The sequence below is a fragment of the Pantherophis guttatus genome, chromosome 1, assembly GCF_059756535.1.
Source record: "Pantherophis guttatus breed Tessera chromosome 1, ASM5975653v1, whole genome shotgun sequence".
Classification (NCBI taxonomy): Eukaryota; Metazoa; Chordata; class Lepidosauria; order Squamata; family Colubridae; genus Pantherophis; species Pantherophis guttatus.
The window spans coordinates 158570672-158589429 of record NC_142063.1 but is presented as its reverse complement, the minus strand read 5'-3'; the positions used below and the strand labels follow the sequence as shown (position 1 = coordinate 158589429).

The 18758-nt window shown below is 37.2% G+C and overlaps 2 protein-coding genes across 6 annotated transcripts in view; one reads left to right on the top strand and one right to left on the bottom strand.

Moving 5' to 3' along the window:
* The window catches only part of CERKL (CERK like autophagy regulator), a 37254-nt gene extending 33246 nt beyond the window's left edge, over positions 1–4008 (top strand). For all 4 annotated transcript variants that reach the window (XM_034428783.3, XM_087882069.1, XM_087882070.1 and 1 more), the window contains 2 exons: positions 792–964; positions 2364–4008. In XM_034428783.3, the coding sequence (XP_034284674.2) occupies positions 792–964; positions 2364–2445 (255 nt within the window). In that variant the 3' untranslated portion in view covers positions 2446–4008. The remainder of the gene's footprint in view (positions 1–791; positions 965–2363) is intronic.
* A 2431-nt stretch (positions 4009–6439) lies between these two features.
* Positions 6440–18758, bottom strand: part of ITGA4 (integrin subunit alpha 4) — a 52644-nt gene continuing 40325 nt past the window's right edge. For both annotated transcript variants that reach the window (XM_034428772.3, XM_087882067.1), the window contains exons 19-28: positions 18449–18547; positions 17127–17206; positions 16246–16335; positions 14005–14095; positions 12980–13087; positions 11482–11601; positions 9550–9669; positions 9172–9270; positions 8581–8700; positions 6440–7918 (exon numbers count right to left, since the gene is read on the bottom strand). In XM_034428772.3, the coding sequence (XP_034284663.2) occupies positions 7817–7918; positions 8581–8700; positions 9172–9270; positions 9550–9669; positions 11482–11601; positions 12980–13087; positions 14005–14095; positions 16246–16335; positions 17127–17206; positions 18449–18547 (1029 nt within the window). In that variant the 3' untranslated portion in view covers positions 6440–7816. The remainder of the gene's footprint in view (positions 7919–8580; positions 8701–9171; positions 9271–9549; positions 9670–11481; positions 11602–12979; positions 13088–14004; positions 14096–16245; positions 16336–17126; positions 17207–18448; positions 18548–18758) is intronic.

Genomic DNA, 18758 nt, shown 5'->3' with positions numbered 1-18758 from the left:
TTGGCTTCTGATTATTGGATTGCTTTAGCAGATAGCAGATAGTAGATAGCTATATTGTCATGAAAACAAGTTTGAGCTTCTATAGTTTTGAAGTTGCTGCTAGTGATAGGAAGAATCAAAAGAGAGACTCTCCGAGATTATGGTTTATTGCAATCCTGTAAACACCTTTCAGATAATTGATACAAAATATGATAACAAACACTTCTACCCAGCATTTATTCAACACAGTATATTTGGTTTGGATTGCAGGAGGAGAGGTGGAAAGAATCTGAGTCTATTTCCACAATGGGATGTATTATAGGACTTGGTTAATAAGTACCAAGGATCATTCCTTTATAGTTTGGAAAATATAGATCAGGATTTATGGGTATTCAGCATGGTTCACAATAATGCCACAATACTATAAGCCTGGTATCCAAGGATGAGCTAAGGATGAACTAAGGAAGGTCAATCATCCAATGCAGAATTAAGCATATACATGTTTTCCTAAGGTGTGTTTGGGTGAGAGTACCATTTAAGTTTTATTTCTTGATTTTACCAATGCTGCAGAATCAACAGAAAAAATAAAATCACATAGCAAAATGTAGAATAATTTTTTTAAAATTGAAACTTTGTTTTGCAAATTCCATTCTCCAAAGCCCATTCAAATTTTCTGTAAGAATGCTAAAATGTTCAGCTATATTATTTTGTCTTCTAGCATTAGTTTTCCACTCTATAATGGAAGCAGACATATGACAGATCTTTGCAGATACCTAATTTTTCAACTGTAGTGTTTATGCTTTGTATTTTAGTTCAGCTTTCCTTTTATTGATACTTACATTGTTGAAGAAGTAAAAGTCTGCCCAAGAATTGGAATGAAACATATCCCTGCAGATAATCTAAATTGTATAGATTCTGAAGAAAATACTTATCCCTGGAATATAGATGGAGATTTAGTGGAATCGGCAACAGAAGTTCATATCCGGTAGGATTACATTTTGTCATGTTTGAACAACAAGTGTTGGTAATTCCTTTTAGTTTAGCGTAAGCTTTGTGTGGTATATTTCCATATTCTATATTGGATAATGAGAAAATTCACAGTGAGCCAGTGTTTGGTTCTAATTTCTTGCAGAAAGATATTTGTCCTAAGATGATCTAGGAGTAATGAGAAAGTTGGAGTATTTAAGTGGCTTGTCCCTTTAAAGTTTCACCGCATTATATTTTTCTGTCCACTGCTGTATGATGGCCTACTTCTCTTCTTGGACCATAGCCAAATGTTACATTTGATGCAAAGAGCATCTCGTAATGGGAAAACATAATCATGCCTATCTCTACCTGACATTTATATGTCATATTTGCATATGAGCAGATACATCCAAACACAATCTGTAATCTATAGACTTGAATTTTAGAGTTTATGGTTTTTATTGTCTGATACCAGAATATCTAGCTGCAAAGTGTACAGGATTAGGCAAGACACTCTGGCATGCCAATCCTTTATGACACACATATTGAAAATGTCAGTTTAGAGCTTAATGTCAGGTAACAAATATCTCAGTACTATTTTCCAATCAGTAAGTTTTTTAAATCAAACGCTGTGTTTGTGTATATCCTTGCTTGTTGGAATCTGGAAGTATATCTGGAGGTAAGTATATTCTCCAGTTAGACTTTATGTATACAGGTAATCCTAGAATTATGACCACAATTGAGCCCAACATTTCTGTTCTTCAGTGAGACATTTGTTCAGTGAATTCTGCCCCATTTTGACCTTTCTTGCCTCAGTTTTAAATGAATCACTGCAGTTGATAATTTAGTAACCCAATTGTTAAATGAATCTGGCTTCCCCTTTGACTTTGCTTGTCAAAAGGTCACAAAAGGGGATCCCATGATCTTAGAACACAGCAATACATCGGTTGCCAAACAGCTGAATTTTGATCACATGACCATGGGGATGCTGCAAAGGTGGTAACTGAAAAACGGTCATAAGTCACTTTTTTCAGTACTGTTGTAGCTTCAAATGGTCACTGAATGAACTGTTGTAAGTCAAGGACCATCTGTACTTGCTGCATTCTGTTTAAAGTCTGTCAAAGTTGAGAAATGTGGCTGAAGCTAATTTGAGTTACAAGTTAAAATAAAAACACACAAAATAACAATCAAATTCTCAGCAATACATCCATGCTTTGGCGCCTTCAGTTCCATTTTCCTCAACTTATTTGTTATACAAATAAATTACAAATACTTCCCCAAATTGGATTCCCATTTGTGTGAAGAGGACTATTTCTTCTATTTTTTTCCTATACATCTACAATATTTTTTTCAAAAACACATAAACAAAAAGCAGTAATACGATTATAATTTTTTTTCTGTGTTTCTTTCATTTTCAGGGTACATCCCCAGTTGATTAATCTATATGGAGGAAATGTTGTTATTTTGGATGATCTGAAAGAATCCTGCAGTTGTATTTAGAAATAATCTATGAAAAACAGTTACCTACTTTCCACCAATCATATTGATATGATAAAAATTGCATATAGAATATGGAAGTCGGGATGATTCAAGTTAGAAGTATGCAGTGTACTGTATCTTAAGATTCAACTCAGAACAAAGTTCAGAATCATGGGAAATACCTACTTTCTTATCAGAACAAATGCTGTTGCTTTCACTTTCAGGTTGGATTGAGGCATATTTTGCAATTCCTGTTTTGGGTTTTGTACACAAATCACACCCCTGTAGCTTTGACAAATTTTCAGGAATATTTAATTAGGGAAGAATTGGGGGAAAATTTTAGAGAAATAACAGACTTTGGGGAAGTCGGCTCTTTCAGTTTTAAAATTATTTTAGGTTTGTGTGTGTAACTTCATTGTTTTCAGACAAAACTAGAGGGTATTTATCCCTAAAATCATAGTATCATTTTTTAAACAGCTAGGTCAAAGTGATGAGGAAAAAATTCACTGACTACCCCCAAGTGGATGGTGTCCTCTGCACAGGAAATGATCTTAAAACATCCTACCTGTACTATACCAGGGCTTTTCAAACTCTATTTTATGGAAGTCTAGCAATCTGCAAGAATGCGATATACCATAGTTCCACGAGAGAATTGGATAAGTGTTCCCCCCCACCCTTTGGGTAGTTACCCATAAACCCATAACCCAATCACAACAGGGACATTTAAATAAATTAAGAGGGTTTAACCTACATTGAGTAAAAAAAAAAAACCTTTATAGCAATAGCACTTATACTTATGTACCACTTCACAGTGCTTTACAGCCTTCTCTAAGTGGTTTACAGAATCAGCATATTGCCCCCAACAATTTGACTCCTCATTTTACCGACCTCGGAAGGTTGGAGGGCTGAGTCAACCTTGAGCCTGGTGGTATTTGAACTGCCAAATTGCAGGCAGCCGACAGTCAGCAGAAGTAGTCTGCAATACTGCACTCTAACCACTGCACCGCCGAGGCTCTTTATGATAAGCAGTTTTGAAGTAATAAAGGGAAACGTTTGGAAAGCATTGTACTGATGGCAAAACAAAAATTCATTTGAACACAGCCATTTTTCTATCACTGAGCTTTCCCTCTCGATCAGGAGTTTTGAATTTGGTTCAGGTCTTCTAAAACTTGATTATAATGAATGAACACATTACATTAAACTGGGCATTCACCTGACTTTTTAAGAATATCTTAAGGACTCTTTTCTAATAATTCACAAATTACAGGATGTTTGATGTGAGTTAATATATAAAATTACCCAGTTTTTAGTTGAAATAGAAATATATTTGCATACTGAGAACATTTTTCAATTTCTTTAAAGCAGAACAACTAAAATAACTAGCTATGAATTGAATTATGATTTTATATGAATGTTGAAGTTGGCATATCAATTAGACATGTCAACATAGTTTTAATGGTAATCATTTGGCAGATTTTGGCTGATTTTTGAAATAGAAATCAGTATATTTGTACATTGTGGCCTTATATTAAGCCTGTTCCTTATATAATTCATTCGTAAATAAAATCCAGCAAAAGCACCAAATAGCATTGTTTCATTTTGTAAAAAGTACACCTATTTGGAAGATGACCATATCTTGGAAACATAGTAAGGTTCTTCATTGCAAGTTCTTTTACTCATATATATTTTGATTATTACAACTATCTGGGCTACAAAGTCTATTCCCTGCTTGCTATATGGCTAGAATTTTTCTTCTGTTCAATTGTATCCAGTTTTTGGACTTTCCGGACAGTTTTCTTGGCAAGATTTTTCAGAAGAGGGTTGTCATTGCCTCCTTCCTAGGCTTTGTGCCCAAGGCAGGGCTAGGACCTGAGGTCTTTCAGTTTTTACCCTGGTGCCTTACCACTAAGCCAAACTGGCGCTCTGACTAACACAATTATTAACATCACTGGGGATGTGTAGATTCTTTGAAAGAGGGGTTCTGTAATAAATGGGACTGCATTCAATGCACTCCTTTTTAATGATTAACTCAGCTGCCTTTTTCATCCAGCTGCTCCCAGTTGTCTCTGTGCATAAACATCCATTTCATGCAAATGCAAAGTAAGATGGGATCAGCTTCTGAAAGACCTGCCTGCTTCAATAATTTCAAGATTGGATTTTCATGTATGGTTCCATTCACTGGGAAGACTTTCATAGATTTATCACAGCCCTAGTATTTATAAAATAACATAACATAAATGACTTAGATGAGGGAATAGAAGGGAACTCATCAAATTTGCAGATGACACTAAGCTGGCAGGAATATCCAATGCCCTGGAAGACAAACACAGGTTCCAAAAGGATCTTGACAGACTTGAACAATAGGCTCTATCCAACAAAATGAAATTTAATGTGGAGAAAAGCAAGGTTTTGCATTTAGACCGGAAAAACCAAAGGTACAAGTACAGATTAGGTGAAAAAAGAATAACAGACCTTGGAATCCTAGTGGACGATCACTTAAACAAGAGTCAGTTTTTTGGCAATAGCCAAAAAAGCTAATATAATCCTTGGTTGTATAAACAGAGGCATAGAATCAAAATCACATGAAGTATTAGTATCGTTTTATAAAGCCTTAGTAAGGCTACACCTGGAATACTGCATCCAGTTTTGGTCACATTACAAAAAAGATGTTGAGACTTTGGAAAAAGTGCAGAGAAGAGCAACTAGGATGATTAAAGGCCTGGAGACAAAAACATGAAGAATGGTTGCAGTATTTGGGTAAGAATAATCTAGAGAAAAGAAGGACTGGGGGGACATGAGAACAGTATTCCAGTATTTGAGGAGCTGCCACAAAGAATGGATCAACTTATTTTTCAAAGCACCTGCGGGCAGGACAAGAAACAATGGATGGAAACTACAATGGAGAGAAGCAACCTAAAACTGAGAAACTTCCTAATGGTGAGAGCAATTAAGCAGTTGAACAGCTTACCTTCCGAAGTTGTGGGTGCTTCATCACTAGAGGTTTTTAAGAAGAGACACAACAGCCACTTCTCTGGAATGGCATAGGATTTCCTACTTGAGCAGGGGGCTGGACTAGACAGCCTCAAAGATCCCTTCCAGCTCTATTCTGAATTGAAAATTGAATTATTTATTCAATTTGTATAGCTGCCCATCTCAAACCAGTGTCTCTGCATGGCAGACAATGATTAAAACACTGCCAGAAGAAATGAAATACAAATAGAAACCAAGGTATGATATACTGTCAGTGTCAACATTACCACACACTTGGGATCTGAGGCCCAGGCACATTGCTAGCTCTTCAAAGCCTTCCAGAAGGTCAGCAAGGTTGGGGCCATCCTAATCCAGAGGATAGGTGTTATGGCAGAAAAGGGACATCTCATGGTGACATTCCTTGGCTGACGGGACCCAGAGCATGCCGATCCTGCTGGATCAGATTGGTTGGGCGGAAACAAGGGGAGAAGACAGTACTTCAGTTAAATCTCATAAAGGCTTTAAAGGCAATAACCAGCACCTTGAATTCCACACAGAAGCATACTGGCAGTTCCCTGAAGCAATGGTGTCACATGTGCCAAATAGCCAACATCATTTACAACCTGTGTTTCTGCATTTTGTATCAGCTGAAGCTTCCAAGTGCTTCTCAAGGAGATCTTGAGCACATTGTAGTAGTTCCAGTAGGGCTTAATACTTTTTAAAGATGGAAAATACCATACAAACATTTATGTCTAATACAGAGGTTTGCAGCTTCTGTACGAAAGATTAGTAAGCAAATTACAGTGATAATTTACATTGTTAACATGGAGGGTATAGGAGAGATTGTCAGAAAATAAACTGTTCATTTTTAAATAAGACTCTCTCTTTCCAGAGAGTTAAATGAAAAGAACATTGTAAATACCAGTGTTCATAAGTAAATTATATAGGGAAAGTCTAATTGTTAATAATTTTGATGTTTGTACATATTCACTTTAAAAATGTCACAAAAATTGTATTTAGGAATTAATTCAAATATCTACAATTATTTGACAGCTTCATGTTCCATTTTATTTAATATTTTATTAGTTCAATGTTGGTGATTGTTCCTTTTTACAGTGTAGGGTATACAGTGATAGAACAGATTGGTTTTTTTAAAAATAAGAGTCTTTAATGCATTCATGCTTTCGAGCCTTTGAGGTACAAATGATGTTCAAATAATAATCATCTTGGGGTTAAAGTGCAGTACTTTACCATCTTCTTAAGTCTTATGCTAAACATTCTGAACCTGTATAATGTGTGCAAGAAAATACATTTGTCTAAAGATTAGACATTAGATATCAGGCAAAGATTCTATTTCTTCAAAATACAAAAATAAATAAAAAGATTGCATAAGAAGTGGTAACTGCCATTTCCCTGATTTTACACAATGGGAGGACTTCTCCAACCCAGCCAGGTAGAACCCTCAAAACATGGTTGAGAGTCACACAACAACAAAAATTTCATACAGACCTTGAGCCCAAAGCTCTATTATATCATTTGGGTTTTCAGTTCAAGATACATAGGAAGAGCTCACAAACCAAGTTAGTTTCTTCCTCTCCACTGACCTGACCACTCATTCCCTGCCAAGGAAGCCTTTTCTCTCAGTAGGGTCCCTACTAATAGAGAGTGCCAATATTCCAGGGTTAGTTGCATGGTAAGTCTGAACAGATACAATGGAGGGGACATCCAAGATCGCATGTTGTTCCCTTTTCATTAAAAAATTTCCTCCTTTCACTGGAGATCCTACATATAAGCATAGTTCTTCTTGAAATGTGTTTGAGTATTAGTAGCTTGGGTTGGTAATTAGGCTATTGGTTTGAGCTCCGAGCTTGACAATTTGGTTGCAAACATTTCATCACAATTCGAGGAGACATTGTGAGGGCGTTTTTGAATTGTTCTTTTTACCTGGACGTTCCCAATATTTCCAGAGCAACGTGGAGAAAGTAGAATAAAAATTGTCAGCAGCCACTAAATTTGCAAATCTAAAAAAACGATGTCACTGGTTTCATTTTAGGAACTAGAAGGGGAGAACCCGGGTCTACATTGTGTGGAGACTAAAACTGGTCTAATTTTGCATCCTCCTGAACACTGGAAAGTCTTGGGAAGCGAGGTTATACATTCGCGATTCAAGTATGATTAGTACAATACTCCTTCTCAAGTACTTTTTAAAAAGCAAGGAGCAATTCCTAGTGTTTCCTTGTTCTTGCATTTTGAATTTTTCTTTCCTTTTGATTAGAACTCTTGAAAATGTTTATCCTTCAGAGTTTTCTATGATTTGTGCTTTTGGAAGCCCGTTTTGATGGCTATTCCTTTCACATATGACATGGGGGCTTATGACTTAACAGTTCTTGTAGCAGATAGTTCTTAACTTCTACCAAACGTTCTACTCTGAGGCATTATTGTGAATATGTTTAAAAAACTCCAAACTTTCACTTCCATTTTTTTCCTCGGGAAAACGTTTGTATTTTCTTTTGAAGAATCCCATCTGGAATACACAGTTCCAAAAATAGTTACAAGGTTTGCAATTTCAAAGCACTAATATGTATGCATATTTATATTTTAGAAAAAGAACATTACCCATTGTTTTAATATACCAAGATTCAGCTATACTCAAAATACATCCCAAAGTTTAAACATCCTGAATACAAACTTATTTTTACATTTAAAAAAACAGACGTATTTCATCCAGCAGGAGGATCCCATGAACCAAGTAAAAAGCATTTTTCCTCTAATGTTTAAATCTGTATCATTTCCCAAATTGCAAAGTGTTTAAAATGAAACAAGAGCTCTTTATCTGGGAAGTGAGGTAACCTAAAATCTCTTGGGTTATATCTGATTACCACTTTCCCCCCATAAATTCCAAAGCCTCATTTCTCCTTCCCCTTTGTCATCTGTCCAAATGGCTATTGGAATTCTCTGCTCATTTTATGCTGTCAATTTCCCCAAATCACATTAAAGTGTAACAAGCTACATAAAAACCACATTTGTTCCCGAATGCCAAATAAAAATCATAGCAAAGGCTGTGTGTTCTAGAGTACACTGCAGATTTCTTTTAGTGTTTAGAAAAGCTATTTTTATCCTTTTGGATGGATATCTAGCCAACCCATTAAAATGCACCAATGTGTGGATTAATACTGAAATACATACCTTCCATAAAAATAATATAAGAAGCAAAAGCAAAAAAATTCCAAATAGGGAACCTATTGCAATAAGCAAGACACTGACGCTATGTTTTGTCTTCTGGTTATGACGTCCCTCCAAAATGACCTGTAGAAAATAAAACACACAGAGTTATTGCAGGTAGAAACAAGTATTTGGAATACTCTTTAGGAGACCTTTGTTTCACTTCTCACAGTAGTACAGTCTGGATTTGAGCTGTGACTTGTTTACCTTCAAGGTAGATATATAAAAGAGCTTTCATAGAAGTCAAATGCCACTGATTTCAGAGGTATGCTTTAATTCTGATTACAGCATAATTTCTGATGAAATAAACATGCAATAAAGATTCTGCACTTATGACACTGCAAATTAGGCTTTCTTGCAAATAGACGCAAACAACATAATGTGCTTCTTCACAACAGCCCTTGGTTTAGATCTAATAGAATAGGCATCAGATACTGAAATAATGCAAGAACTAATACCAAATGAATGATAAATCATGTTAGAAAATATATCCAAGTAGATCTGGGTTAATATTCAAGTTGTCCAGTGTTTCCTCCCCTTCACTGTCTTACTTACATGAGTGGTTTGTTTATTTTTGTGGAGTTCAATAACTTTGGGGTTTTGATCTGCTGAAACTTCTCCTTTTATCTCAAAGGTAAGCACTGAAGCTTCATCCTATTGTTAAGTTAAAAAAAACATTTTAAATGAGCTGCTCTTTAAGGGTTCAAATAAAACATAATATGAAATAAGTGAGGCTAAGGAGGTAAGGTGGAGTCTCTACATTGTACAAAGCCTATTCAAAATTATATGCTTTTCAACTGAGGGTATTCAGAGAAAGAACATTAAGCAACTAAATCTGATACTGAAATATGACACTTTGTCTGTGGTTCTCTGACACTTAAGAATATGATTACACAGCCTTCAGTATGATAGCACAAAGATTAAAATATTTACAATGCTTAATAGTGAAGGTGTTGCCTCAAGATGAATATGAACTGTCGATTCCTTTCCACTCTCCATGTCTCCAAATTTGCAAAATATTTGCAAACATAGTGGATCGTTCTTCATACAAAACTTTGGGAGAGAAAGAATATAGAGATGTATTATGCAGAGTAAAATGAGTGCAGCACACACAGATATATATGCAAAATATACATATACATATGTACAAAATGTACATATTCTGTACAATGGACAGAATATGATTTTTTATTTACTCCTTCCTCAATCCCCCACCTAACCTGTTGGCAGACTGCATGAAATGGCAAGTGGCTGAAGTCAATGCTATCTCCACTACTGCCAGCCTTATGGGATTTACCAGACAGGAAACCATGATCCGGGTGACCGGATTCTATTTTATTATAAGGTTACGTTAACATAATCTTGCAAGTCTGAAAGTGCTTCCCTCCCTCCATCTCCTTTACGGCTCCCAAATTAGGGAGGGTCTTTTCTAAGCCTCTTGCCCCACACATTCCTGCTGTGGGATAGGTTGTCTTTTATATGACTGTTCCAGGGGTGAAATCCAGCAGGTTCTGGAGAACCAATAGCGGAAATTTTGAGTAGTTCGGAGAACCGGCAAATACCACTTCTGGCTGGCCTCAGAGGGGGGGGGGGAAATGGAGATTTTGCAATATCCTTCCCCCAGCAGTGGGGAGGGAATGGGGATTTTGCAGTATCCTTCCCCTGCCACGCCCACCAAGCCACACCATACCCACCAAGCCACGCCCACAGAACCGGTAGTAAAAAAATTGGATTTCACCACTGGACTGTTCCATTGGTTAGGTCTCATTGTCTCCCAATTCATTCCTATGTACCATTACAGCTACCTATCAGAAGATAGGGATTTGGGGGTCAGAAGGACGGACGAGGAGCAATTGCTCCTGCTTTGGTGTGTTAAGAGATTTCATGAGTAATGTAGGAATTCAACATCATGGTTCACTCCAACTCATGAACTCTCACAAGTGCTCTAAGAAGTTGACAGGGGCAGACTAGCAAGGCACTACCTCACATTTCGCATGCTACCTGACAGCCCTCCCCATAGATGCTTTGCTTTGTTTTGCTGCAAATGTTACCCTAATACAGGGGTATCAAACTCGCATCGTCACGTGACGTATTGCGATGTTTGCCCCTCTGCTAAACCAGGCGTGGACATGGCCAGCGCATGACGCATCCGGCCGTGAGTTTGATAGCCCTGCCCTAATAGCTGTGATTGTGGTGGATGCAAGATAGTGACAGAGGCTTCTTCCCAGTAAAGCAGAGCTCTCCCTCTCAGCTGGTCAGGCTCTGACAAACTCATCAGCATTATAACCTTTGCCCCAGGGACAGCAATAGGTAGTTCTTGTTTTCCTTGGGCAGATAAACCTACCAACCCAGCACATTGTTTCTTAGGACAGTACCACTGAGACAGAAATAGTTTTGTTTGCGTAGACAGAACGTGTGTTTTGCTGAGCTACCTTGTGCCAATTCCTGTCTGGAAGAAAGCAAGTTAATCTGCCTCACATATAAGCATGGCATAAAGCCTTGATAGTAATGTATTTCTAATTCATGTCAGGAAAGACCTTTAGAAGGCGGCACTGGTTATCACTTGTCAACTGAAGCCTCAGCAAGGGTTATTGCCCTTTTCCTTAAGTCTTCGTAAGTTTGTTTCCAACTGTTGAATTCCTAGCAGCACAACCTGCCTATGTCTTGTGGTAAATAAATGCCCTTGGGTGTAAAGTGACTTGTTCCCAGATAGCTTAACACTGAAATGAGACATAAATTAAGTTATTTTAGCATAATCAAGCTGCTCTGTGGTTCTGAAAATCTGCTTATAAGGCAGAAATATGCAATAGGACGATATTACAGCTTTAATAAATCAGTAAAAAAAACAAAAAACAGTGAAATTACCAGTGGCCTATTGTCAAGTTTTGTGAGGAATGTAATAAGATCTTGCACCATATTTCCCTGTTCTTCTGGTAAAATACAGTCTCTCCTATGACTTTCATAGGTACATTGTCCATCAGTGGTCTGCAAATGAGCAAAATCATAATTGTCTTACATTTTGATATCAAAGAAATTTGTAGACATTGCATATAAGAACATAAACAAATCAGCTCAGTAAAAAATTACTGTTTTAATAAAACATTCTTAAATTAAAATAAAACAAATTGAAGTAATACTGGGAAGAGCAAGCTTATAGCTAAGATTTAATACTATCTAAATTTGACCCATACTTTAATCCATGTCTTTAAGAAAAGGGGATATAGTTTTATAACAGGACAGTTATTTTATATTTTTATTATTAAATTTATTTGCTGTCCATCTCACAATTTGAACTTTCAAGATTTCCTAAGGCATTTCATAGGATAGGAAAGCATGCAGTGATAACAAACACAATTCATAAGGACTCATAGTGCCTATAACAAGTCTTCATGCCCAAAATATGATTCTGTATGGGAAAAAGAACCCCAAATATTCTATGACCAACTGCACTTTATCGTTGATGCAGAATCACTGAATCTTTTCTCCTAATACGATCCATGAGAAAAGTTTCAAATTCCAAATATACTGTTCTGAGTTGGAACAGCTGTGTCACTTGTGCTGGGAGTATTTTGAGTGTGAAACCATTGCCCTGACCTCAGAACACTTCCAAAGTGACTGAAACAATGCAAACCAGCTGTTTTGAACTCAAAACGACTATTTGGGACTTACCTGTGTTTGAGAAGTTTTGAACCTCCCTGCCTAACCCTCTTTCCCTTTCTATGGAAGTTGTGTAAAAGTAAATCACATTACTTCCGTATTAAAATTATGTGCTGATCTTGAACAGGACAGCTCAAAGGCAGGATGCCAATTACAGTGTAAAAATCCACATCAGGGAGCCACAAACATTTCAGGCAAGGCAGCATCAATCTTGAGGCAAACGCCTCATCAGGAGCATCCATGGGATGTGTGTCAAAATGTGCGAGAAGACAGGTCATGAAACCAGACTTGTACTTTTTGTACGGTTTTTGTGACCTTGAGGCATGTACAAAAGGAATGTGTCTTGCATCATCCCTGCTATCTTGCAGATTGTGATTCCTTGTGTTGAAATTAAATTATTCACCTATTCTTATTTTTTTTTATAGTATTTTCTGATGATGTTTTCTGCAGGCAAAGCAACTCATCAATAAACAAAGATCCTTAAGCCCCCCCACCCCCCTTTGCCTGTTGTAACATACTCTCCCCTATGCTGCTTTACACCTTTTTCCATCATTGGCACTGCTGGTTTGTTCTTCCTCTTAGATCATAAACGTCAAAGATAGCATATCACAATCGTTCATAAAGATTGTGGGAAGCTAACAACTGCATAATTTGTTATGCTGTATCACATTTCATGTTCCAAATCCAGAAAATAAATTAAGCATACCTTGACATCCAGTATATTAAACAGCTTGGTATCTCTTGGTAGGAAAGAATTGGGTATCTGTATCAGCAGATTTACATCGGGAGCCAGACTCACTCCAGGATTACTGACCTTTGGTGTAAGGAGGGCCAGAGTTGAATTAGTATTTTATCTGAATTGGTATCAGAACTATTGCACCCTATCACCTTCCTCCAGTCAAAGCTTAAAACAATTGAAATTTTAGAAACCTTCACTTCCAAATGTTGAATTCTGAACAGATAGTTCCTGATGCTCGACTATACTGCAAGCTAAAGCGTCTATATATTTTAACATTTGCAGATTAGAACTTTGAATAACTTTATTGTCATTTTTAATGTACACTAATCGGCATATATTAAAATGAAATTCTCTTGCATACAGCTCTCAAAGGGTCACCACCTTCAGTATACACTACATAAACATGACAAAATAAATAAATACAAAATTATGCATATACCCACATATATTATATGACACGGAGAAAAAGATCTGTGTCCAAAGCATACTTAAGGTAGATGAAATGGCATTAAAGGACATTGCCAGACCACAGGAAAAACATAATAATTACATAATTAAAATGGTAGAAGAGACAAAAATAGCTCTTATTTGCCATTCCTCCAGCAAGAAAGTCTTTTTGAAACAATGAACATAGGGAGCAAAAATTAAACACCCATTTTTGAAAGGGGATATTTACATTATAATAAACTCGGCAATTCACAATGGCACTTATAATTCAAAAACTGAGATGACTTCCTTTTTTGTGAATGGAGAGTAGCTGTGACATAATGGGTAAAATTAAATGAATAGTGTTCAGAGAGTGATCAATGTGGACGGAGATTCAGTGGCTAAGAAAGCAGCTTTGTAGAAGGTTAGATGGTGAACTCAGATTGGGAAGACCTAGATTCAAATCTACCTCAGTCATGAGAAAGCATTTTTGTTTTTTTTAAAAAATTCTTTTCATTTAATTCATTTTTCCAAAAGACAATGAAAATAGAGAATAACATTCATACATAGAAAGTGATGTTGATTGTCTCCTCCATGCAAGAAACTGGTGAATTTTTTTCACTGGGTCCATAAATAAATGATGCTGGAGACGCAGACCTACAAAAAATGTTTTTTTCAAAATAAATAACAGAGAAAATCTTGATTAAAATGGAATTAATCATATGAGTTTCCTTGAGTACCATTTACCATACAGATCTAAAAACTTAGTTACATCCAATTAAACTCCCATAACTGGAGTTTAATTGTTTAAACTTCGGTTTAATTGTTGTCCTTCCTCCTGCTTTTCTATGTGGCCTCTAAACCTGAAGGTGACCTTCCAGAGCAGTTCTGAGAGGTGCAGGAGGGGTTAGAGGTGAAGATGAGATAGTTTTCCGGGACTGATTATCCTGGTGGAGTCAGTCACATATCCAGATTACTTGGGAATATCAAAAAAGAACTCACCTATTTTGGGATGACTGCTCTACCTCAGTGGTGAAATCTGAACTGGTTTACTACTGGTTCACTGGCTGTGCATGCACAGTGCGCACCGTGCACCAAATGCGAAGTGCACGTGCGCAGTTCATGCCAAAAGGAGGCATGCGGTAAGTAGAACAGCGTGCGAGGGCGGGTGATCAGCTGTGGCACGCAATCTTTTTTTTACTTTTAAAAGCATTGCTTTTAAAAGTAAAAAAAAAGCCTCTGATGATTGCGCTGGGATCGTCAGAGGCTTTTTTTACCTTTTATTTATTTATTTTTAAATAGTTTTTATTGATAGAAAATATACAAACAAACATAAATACATTAAGACAACGTACAAAACAAACCAACATCAATTCAGTCCCCTGACTGACTCTTAGTTTCTACATCGGTGGGTTATCAAGTTCTCTTATCTTTCTCTATTCATATCTATCTATATGTTCACATATTTACATAATTGTATATAGGACATTTTGTTGCCTCTTTAATTCTATACATTCCTATTGAATATTCAAAAATTGTTTTTATGTTTCTATTTTTCCCTCCAGCCAGCTGTACCAACTTTGCCACACTAAATAGTAATCAGTATCGTCCTTGTCTTGTAGTTCTTTTGTGAGCTTATCCATTTCTGCGCACTCAGTGATTTTGTCGATTAGTTTATCTTTTGTTGGTAACTGCTCAGATTTCCAATTTTGGGCAAATAGTATATGCGCTGCTGTGAGGATATGGATAATCAGATATTTTATTTCTTTGGTGTATTGTGCTGTGATCATTCCCAATAGGAAAATTTCCGGCTTCATTTCCAATTTTTGTTTTGTAATTTCTTCGATCATTATTCTAATTTCTTGCCAGTATTGTTTTGTTCGGCCAAAGAGGTTGTAAAAAAATGCTTTTAGAAGGCTCTGACGATCCCAGCTGAGTTGCCTGATCGTCAGAGGCTTTTTTTTTACTTTTAAAAGCATTTTTTCTACAACCTATTCAGCCGAAGAGGTTGTAGAAAAAATTATTTTAAAAGTAAAAAAAAAAAAGCCTCTGATGATCGCGCGGCTCAGCTGGGCATAGAGGGGGGGCAGGGATTTTTGCTACCAATTCTCTGAACCACCCGCTGCCATCGCTACTGGATCAGGCAATCCGGTCCGAACTAGGAGCATTTCACCCCTGCTCTACCTAGATGGGCATTGTTGATACGGTATTTCTCTCTACAGCATTTGCAACAAGAGTATTTTGCAGCCTTCTCTGAAGAAGTTAAGCATCTTTTAAATTCCAAATGCATACACTCTACCAAGTATATGTCACTTTTTAAAAAAATGCTGGTATCTCTTACTAGTCCTTGAGTTTTATACTATCATCCATATTCCTATATTTACATTTAATTGCAATTAAATACATATTTACAATTAAATTAAATACATACATAAATACATATTATACACAAAGATTTCAAAACTTTGTCATTTATTAAAAAGCTGTATGAGGATCAAGAGCTACTATGCACTTTAATATCTTTTTCAGAAATTGGGGCTTTTGTAGGTCAAATAAATCTCAGCTATCCATCTTTATAACATTAAGCCTCTATAAGGTTGAAAGCCCAAACACTGAATTTACCTGGTTATCCTGCTAAAACAGCATTTGTGAAGTTTTTATGCTGCCTTTCCATAAAAATGAGCAAAGCCTGAGCAATTAAAAGAACACACAAGAACATCCACAGGCTCAAAACCCTGAGAAATCAGCAGACCACTGCATGTTGCTTTGCAACAGCTCTATACACATTTCCAAATGCTTTCGCTTACCCATGAATGTGCAGTTCGACTTCGTGTTTCTGAGGCAAAGCTAAAATTACATTGTTATCGGACAGCAGGTCATGGTCTAATTCATTTTCACTAGAAGAAGGAAAGAAATGCATCACAATGTTTACTGACATCCCTGAGTACTGCTTGGTTTTCTTACACAGTACATTTGGCAATAGATCGCATGATTAAGTGCCAGCAAGCACATTTTCTATCATTTCGGTACAAGAGTTTTGCCCATTTGAGGACTGTATCCAGTGGTGAGTTGCTACCGGTTCTCCCCGGTTCTTGCGAATCGGTAGTGGAAATTTTGAGTAGTTCGGAGAACCGGTAAATACCACCTCTGCCTGGCCCCGCCCACAATCTATTTGCTGCCTCCCGAGTCACAGCTGATCAGCTAGAAGGAAAAAAACTGTTTAAACTCTTGCCGCAGCACTTCAAAGGGCTGCCCTACAGTTGATCAGCGGTAAAAGGCAGTGTGGTGGTAGACCAGTGCAAACAAATGGGTAGACCGGTGTGCTCCAAAAACAAATAGGTAGACCGGAACGCTCCAAAAACAAATGGGTAGACCGGTACGGCTCTGCAAGCGGTTAAAAGCCTGGTAGACCAGTACCTCTGCTAAATCCTAAGGAATTATCACATGACCATCAAACCATGCCCACAAAATAAGCCACCCCCACAGAACCGGTAGTAAAAAAAAATTAGAACCCACCCAACTGTATCCATAGCCTATTTACCCAACCCCAAAAAGAAACATTGTGCCCCCATTACATTAGACTTCTGTGAAATTTCTGCAAATTATGAAATGTATTTTTTATGCAGTTCTTTAGGTTTTTTTTCAAATATAGGTCTAAGGTAAACAGCCTGTAGTAAGCAACACTTACCAAGTTGCATTAATGCTGATGTGCAAGTCATCTTCTGCTCTGCTGAGTGAACTTGAATCCAATACAAAGCTAATGTCCACCTGAAAAAATGATTTTTTTTCAACTTGCATTAATTAATCCATATTCTATCAGAATGCATAATAGGCACTGTATTAAATAAATTAGCTGTAAGTGTATAGACTACTGAAGTCTATAACTATTCACTTATCAATGCAGCGTGAAGATTAACGATCAATACAGTTCTGTGCAGATCTGTGACTTAACCTAATTTAACTACTAAGCATCATAAGAATCCTGTCTATACTGATGTATCCCTGACCCTGTTTAATGACTAGCCATGCTCCATTTTCTTTTTTTTTTTCTAAAAAAGTTTTTTATTTTTCAATTACAAAGATAAACATTCCATCTTTCCTTAAGCAGTGTATTGTCTGGGTACAAGCATCTCTGTACAACTTCTTGCTCCATTTTCATGGTTTCCAAACATTTCACTGAACTGAACATGTAAACACCGACAGCAAATAAGCCCCAAAGTGTTACCGTATGTCCTACTATTGTTCTCATACTTAAGAAATGCTGCAGTTTGACATTTTAATCTGATCTATTTTTAATCTTTTTACCAATTATTAGAGATACTAGAAAATGCATATGGACACCATATTTTGTTAACAATTATTAATAATAATAATATATTTGAGGCGATATATCATAGTTCCTTGGTACTGTTGTGGCCCGCCAGCGTCCTGCATGGATCGTGGCTGATCCCGACGAGGAAGCTGGTGTGGGGTCGCGCCAGCAGCCTGCGCAGCCGGCGCTCGCACTGGACAGCGAGGAGGCTGAAGAGGATGTGATGCCAGAGGCAGAGACTCAGCCTGGGCCTTCAGAACTTCCAGAGGCTCCTTCAAGTGGAGAGAGCGAAGTGGAGGAGCCTCTCCTCAATGCTCGAGCACGCAGGGCTGCCAAAAGGCAGAAGTGGCTACTCAGGAGGAGGAGGTCTCCTTGAGAGTAAGGATTGAGGATAATTGGCCACTCCCTTAGCCTACTTAAGTCGCACACAGTTAGTAATTTCTTGCTGGAAACAACTTGTAATTATCATCAGAGCATTTTTGGAAAAGTCTTATCGTATCTTGTTTTCTGGGCTGGTTGCCAACCTTTGCCGGACTTTGGTTTATTCTTGCTACTTAATAAATTTGATAAGGACTGTTGGTGTGTGTCAATATCCTCGGGAATCCGGAGCTGGGGCAGAACAGGTATACAGATATGATAACAATGAACTATATAGTCTACTATATACTAATCAAGTCACTTTTCATATTTATTCTTACCTTTGAAAGATGATCAAAGTATAAATATCCAATGCTACAGGTAATTGTCACTCCATGACTTTCCTTTTCTGATATTTGAAAATGTATCTGTGTTTCTTCCTATTGTAAAAATGAACAATATATAAGAAGGCACAAGTAGATGAAAGTTTAGCAAAAAAAAAAAAAAAAACAATTTTTCAAATTGACAAGGCACCAAAAATCTCTATCTAGATCAGAGGCCCCCAACATTTATGGCTTAATAGCCCAGCTATTAAGAGGGAAGAGAGAGAGGAACTGGGTTGTGTGAGCAGTGGGCCAGTGCGCATGCGTG